This window comes from Fukomys damarensis, unplaced genomic scaffold (assembly GCF_012274545.1).
Source record: "Fukomys damarensis isolate Sample0158 unplaced genomic scaffold, DMR_v1.0_HiC HiC_scaffold_5, whole genome shotgun sequence".
NCBI lineage: Eukaryota > Metazoa > Chordata > Mammalia > Rodentia > Bathyergidae > Fukomys > Fukomys damarensis.
Genome location: NW_022900917.1, coordinates 37,625,019 through 37,630,422, shown reverse-complemented (window position 1 = coordinate 37,630,422; position 5,404 = coordinate 37,625,019). Strand labels below are relative to the sequence as shown.

The 5,404-nt window shown below is 39.7% G+C and overlaps 1 protein-coding gene across 2 annotated transcripts in view; it reads left to right on the top strand.

Moving 5' to 3' along the window:
• The window catches only part of Tmem70 (transmembrane protein 70), a 6,460-nt gene extending 2,199 nt beyond the window's left edge, over positions 1-4,261 (top strand). The window contains exons 1-2 of one of the 2 annotated variants that reach the window (XM_033760499.1): positions 1,130-1,237; positions 1,996-4,261. In XM_033760499.1, coding sequence (XP_033616390.1) covers positions 1,213-1,237; positions 1,996-2,453 — 483 coding nt within the window. In that variant the 5' untranslated portion in view covers positions 1,130-1,212 and the 3' untranslated portion in view covers positions 2,454-4,261. Of the gene's footprint in view, positions 1-1,129; positions 1,238-1,995 lie in introns of those variants that run through there. The other variant, XR_004515867.1, reaches the window with a different exon arrangement.
• Positions 4,262-5,404: the final 1,143 nt, after the last annotated feature.

Sequence of the window (5,404 nt, the reverse complement as noted above, 5' to 3'; positions counted from 1 at the left end):
GTTTTTTTTTTTTTTTTTTTTTTTTTTTTTTTTTTTGGTGTTTTGAGACAGACTATCTAGTTCAGGATGGCCTTGAACTCATTACGTAGCCCAAGCTGGCCAGGAACTCACAGTCTTCACAATGAGCTACATATCCACCCCATTTAACATTTTTTATTGTTTACATTATTAATATTATTATTACCATTATTTTGAAGCAGGGTCTTGTTGAGTCCCTAAATGCCCAGGCTGGTTTGGAACTTGCCATCTCCCTGCCCCAGCCTCCCAGATTGCAGGGATTACCTGCACAACCATGCTGGCTGTGGGATTTAGGGAAGGGGTCTCTTAAACATGGAATTTGGATCCTGTCACTGCCCTGTTCATTTGGAACTCTGAACCTTGCATTTGTGAGGCAGGCAGTGGCACCACTGAGCTAAGTCCCCCGCCCTTGTTCATTCTTGAGGACCAGAGACAGACCCCGAAATCTGTTGGGGTGAGGAGGCTATAAAATCAAGAACCCTGGGGCACAGGAAACAGGTCAGTGGGTAAACAAGCCAGAACCTACCACACTCTATAGGACAAGAGAATGCTCAGAGTTCAATCCCAGTACCCCCCGCCCCAAAAGAATGAACAAGACTGGGACAGGGTACAAATACAGCTAGTCAGTGCAGGCATCAAGCCTGTGATGAGGGTTAGCGGGGAGGCAGGGGTGGAGCATTGGCACAGGAACTGCTTAAGGGGCAATGCCTGCCTGCCACATGTCCTTGCACCAGCATGAGTTCAGTCATGCTTTCTTGAAAGCTGTGGGGAAGAATTCTTACCTTTTCCAGCTTCTGGTGGCTTCTCCAAATACTTAGCATTCCTTGGCTTGTAGCTGCTAACACAGATCTCTGCCTTGATCCTACATGGCCACCTTCTTTCTCTATGGCTTTTGATTATTTTTTTCCATCCTTATAAATACTTTCATAGGATCTAGGACCCACCTTAATCCAGCATGATCTCAGCTCCATCTTTAAAATTGCAAAGATCTGATTTTTTGTTTTGAGACAGTCTTATTATGTACTACAGGCTGCCCTCAAACTCATGGCCATCCTCCCAAACTGCCTCATCTTTGAATGTTGGGATTAGAGGAATGTGCCACTATGTCTGGCATGGCTGATTTTCAAATAAAATCATATTCTATACTTTTAGGTGGATGGAAACTTTTGGGGACACTACTTAACCCACTACAGCATGACAAAGATAACAGGGATAAAAGGTATTTTTGGAAGGGCCAAAGAGACTTTTATAGGCCACGTGTATTGATCTCATAGCAACTAATGACTAATTTTATTAATAATTTGTGATACTGCTGATTAATCTAGGCCAGTAATAGCACATCTTTTAGAGGTTAAGGTGATACAAACAGCCTCTTGCGGCATATGTGCAATAGGTTGGCCACTACTGATCTAGGGTGTAAAGCATGGCTGGCAAGTATTTAACCACTGAGCTACATCCCCAGCCCTAGTCTTTGTTTTTTTTTGGGACAGAGCTCAGGCTGGTTGAGAACTCCTCCTACCCTCTTCTCCTGAATGCTGAGGTTATAGGCATGCACTAGCATGACAAATTCTTGTTTTCCATTTTAAGAAATTGTATGAGATTAAAAAAAAAATAGTATGAGATAACAGCTACACATCTTTTCATGAGGATTTTTTTTTTTTTTTGAGTCAGAGTCTCACTTTGTAGTTGAGACTGACCTGGAACTCACTATGTAGCTCAGGCTGGTCTTGAACTCACAGCAGTCTTCCTCACTCAGCCTTCTGAGTGCTGGGATTACAGGCGTGTGCCACCATGCCTGGCATTCATAAGGATTTTCTAAAGATTTCATGAATAAAATATGTGAAGTGCTTAAGAGAGTCTTGATGTGTAATTTGTGTTTTGATGATATAAAAGTAGATAAGTAGAATTGGTGGGATAGATTGATTCTTTTATAAAATTTAATTATTAACCTTCCGTTTTTTTTTTTTTTCCATTTAGGTGTGAAATGTTTCTCTTATTCTACAAGTATGATCAGCCTTGCATGTCTACCGTATATTTTTTCACAAAGTAATACTATATTTGGAAATCTGCCTTTACAAATCCTATTTTATGGTGTTATCGGAAGCTTTACAGTGATTACCCCAGCACTGCTTCATTTTGTTACAAAAGGCTATGTCATTCGGTTGTACCATGAGGCCACAACAGACACTTATAAAGCCATTACTTACAATATTGTGCTTTCAGAAACGAGCACAGTGTTTCACCAGAATGATGTGAAGATTCCAAACAGCACACATTTGTTTACCACATTTTATGCTAAAACAAAATCACTGTTAGTTAATCCAATGCTCTTTCCAAATCATGAAGACTATAACCATCTAATGGGTTATGACAAACCATTTACTTTTGATAAAGAGGAAGACAATGAAAAGAAACCGCTCGGGGATGAGGAGTGAGCCTGTTGTTTTTAGGTTTGTGCTTCAATGTAATTTATGTTAGCAGGTGTAAGATTGCCTTTACTTTTGTATTGTTAGTCATTGTTAAAAATAATTTGAAACTATCAGCTATTAATTTCCAGAGAATGATCCTTAGAATAAGCTATGTTTGGAAAATAAAAGAGGTCTTATGTTTGTTAAAAAGTGTGGATATCCATGCATGCTGTTATATGCATGGATGATGTAAGTTGTGATTGCCCCTATACTAGGAATCAGATGTCAGAAGCAAACAGGAGTGTTGTGTTTTTCCTTATGTTTGGATATTTCTAGGTGTATGAATATTCTTTTCCCACATAAAAACATTTTGAAAGTTGTCACTGCCCATAATAACGTCCATGTATAGTTTGTGGTCTGATGTAAGAGAAAGGAAGGAGCAAGGTACAATATTCCCTTCCAGGTCACATTCCCAGTGACCCACCTCTTCCACTCAGGCCCTCCTTCCTAACAGCACATTCAGCTGTGAACTCATCAATAGATTAACCCACTGGTGAGTTATACCACCTCCATCTCTGAGCACATGGGGACTTCTTAGGTATAAACCAACCACATGTATGAGGGAGGTGGAAGGGAGGAAAACAGGAGCATCCCTCATTCACAGGGAAAAGTCATTCAAGTCCAAGGTGGTTAGAAGCTTATTCATAGAGGATAGCTTGGGGCAGAAAAGCTATTTTCCTGAGATCTAGAGCCTGTCTTGATAGGATCAGCTTGATCATCAGACTCAACTCCCACCTGCATTCCTGTTTGCCACCTTATGCTCAGGTTGGGCCTCTACCTCCTTGTTCTCTGTCTGTTGTTGTCTGCACGGATGCCTGTTGTTATCCTGGCAGTGAATGAGATACCTTTCTAGAAAAAGTTACTTCATGATCACATGTTTATTAGAAAGTCATTCCTAGTTTCACTTAGGAAAAATAACTGGTTATCATTTTGAAGTTTTTTCAAGATCCCTCAATTTGTTTTGAGTATGTCTCTTTTTTTTAAGTCTTTACTGTAATTAAATGTATTCACAATTTACATAAATGTTTAATCTTCAAGAAACAAATTCATAAGATGCAAAACCAGGAAACAAGTTCATTAGATACTGCTGCTCTTAAAAGCACAGATGGTAAGGTGAGCTGCAAGGAACAGAAAGGTAATCTCACACTTAAGCAAGGTGTATGTAGCTCCTTAAGTGTCGTACTAAAATGATCATTTTTCCACCTATGGAAGTATTTTTTATTTGCTCGTATAAAAAAAGAAAATCCAGAAGACTAGGAGGAAAAGAAGCACTAAATGGGAAAGGTGACTTCTGAAGGTCATGGCTTGCAGTGAGACTAGGACATAGGAAGGATTAGCAATTATTTCTGAAAGTATCAAAATCAGCACAAACAACTTGGGCCACAAGGAAGATAAATATATGTGCTTCCATCATGCCACTGTGGTGCCCTCACCGCAGAGTTAATCTCAGCAGGGAGGGTAATGAGTCTTCCATTGTGTAGGAGCAGGGGTGGTGAATCTTATTTGACTCAAGGCAGGGTTGTGATTGGTAATGGATGTCTAGTTGCATTAACACTTAGTGGATTATATGCCACAAACAGCAGGGAAGAGCCACCGCCACTGTGCATGGTACCAACCAATAGACTTGTGGCCTGGACAGAATAAAAAGGAAAAAAAGAGAAAGTCTTCCCTTTTCTTTGGAGGAGTTCTGGTCTTCACCATTGTCTTTGGATGTTGGTTTTGTTCTTTCAGGCTTCCAGAACAGATTCTGGCTTTCTAATAGACACTTTGGCTTTCCAACACAGACTTGCACTGAACTCTGCAGTGAGCTCCAGGCCTTATATGCTCTACTGGATCCTCTGGCTCTCCAGCAGGCAGACAACCCCTTTATATAACCATATATATATATATTCTCCTGGGTTACATAGTTAGTTTGAGCTGCTCTGAACTACATAGTGAGACCTTATATCAAAAAAAACCCAAAAACCAAAACAAAATCAACCAACTAAACAAAAAAAGTTGAAATAAATGCTTCTCTTTATTTACTGGTTTTAAAAACAATTGAGCTGGATGTAGTGAAACACTCAGCCCTGAGAGACTGAGGCAGAGGATCTCAAGTTCAAGCCCAGCTTCAGCAATATAGAAAATTAGTAAGAACTTGTCTTAAAATAGAAAAAAATGTAAAAGTGCAGAGAGAGAGAGAGAGAGAGAGTGAGATTCTTAGCATACCATCCAATGATAATTGGATTTTAAAGTATGCTATTTGTGGACTTAAATATTTAACGTATTTCAACTTATTGCAGACACCATTTTATTAAATTTTTTATATGGTCATATAAGTAAACTAAATAATGGTACCATAAAATATTTATGGTATAATCACCAGAAACTGAATATTGTTATATGGCAAAAGGGATTTTACAGATGTAATGAAATTGAGAATTTTGAGTTTTACTCTTCTGAGTTATCCACCTGGGCCCATTTTGATCACGGGAGTCCTTATAAAAGGCAGGCACAGGATCAGAGAGGGTGATGGATGATGAAAGCAGAGATTTGAGCAGTGCACTTTGAAGATGGAGAAAGCTGAAAAAACAAAGAAAAGGCGTCTCTCCTAGGAGTCTCCAAAAGGAATAGCTCTGCTGACACTGAAACATTTCCCCTGGTTCCAAAAGTTGCTCAAGCTGCTTTTTAGGATACAACCACAGAATCCTAGGATCTGAGCTAAAATGACCTTGAGAGCCTGGGGAAACCAAAGGTCTCCAATGAGCAGGAACTGAAGAAGGAGATCAGTACCTCTTGGACCTAGAGTAGAAGCCAGGGGTATTGTCAACAAATGCAGGACAGAAATAATGGAGAGATTGGACAGAAACTACTAATTACAAAGTATCTGCAGTTCCACCTGGACCATGAGTGTGGGATGGAGATGAGACTATTCCACC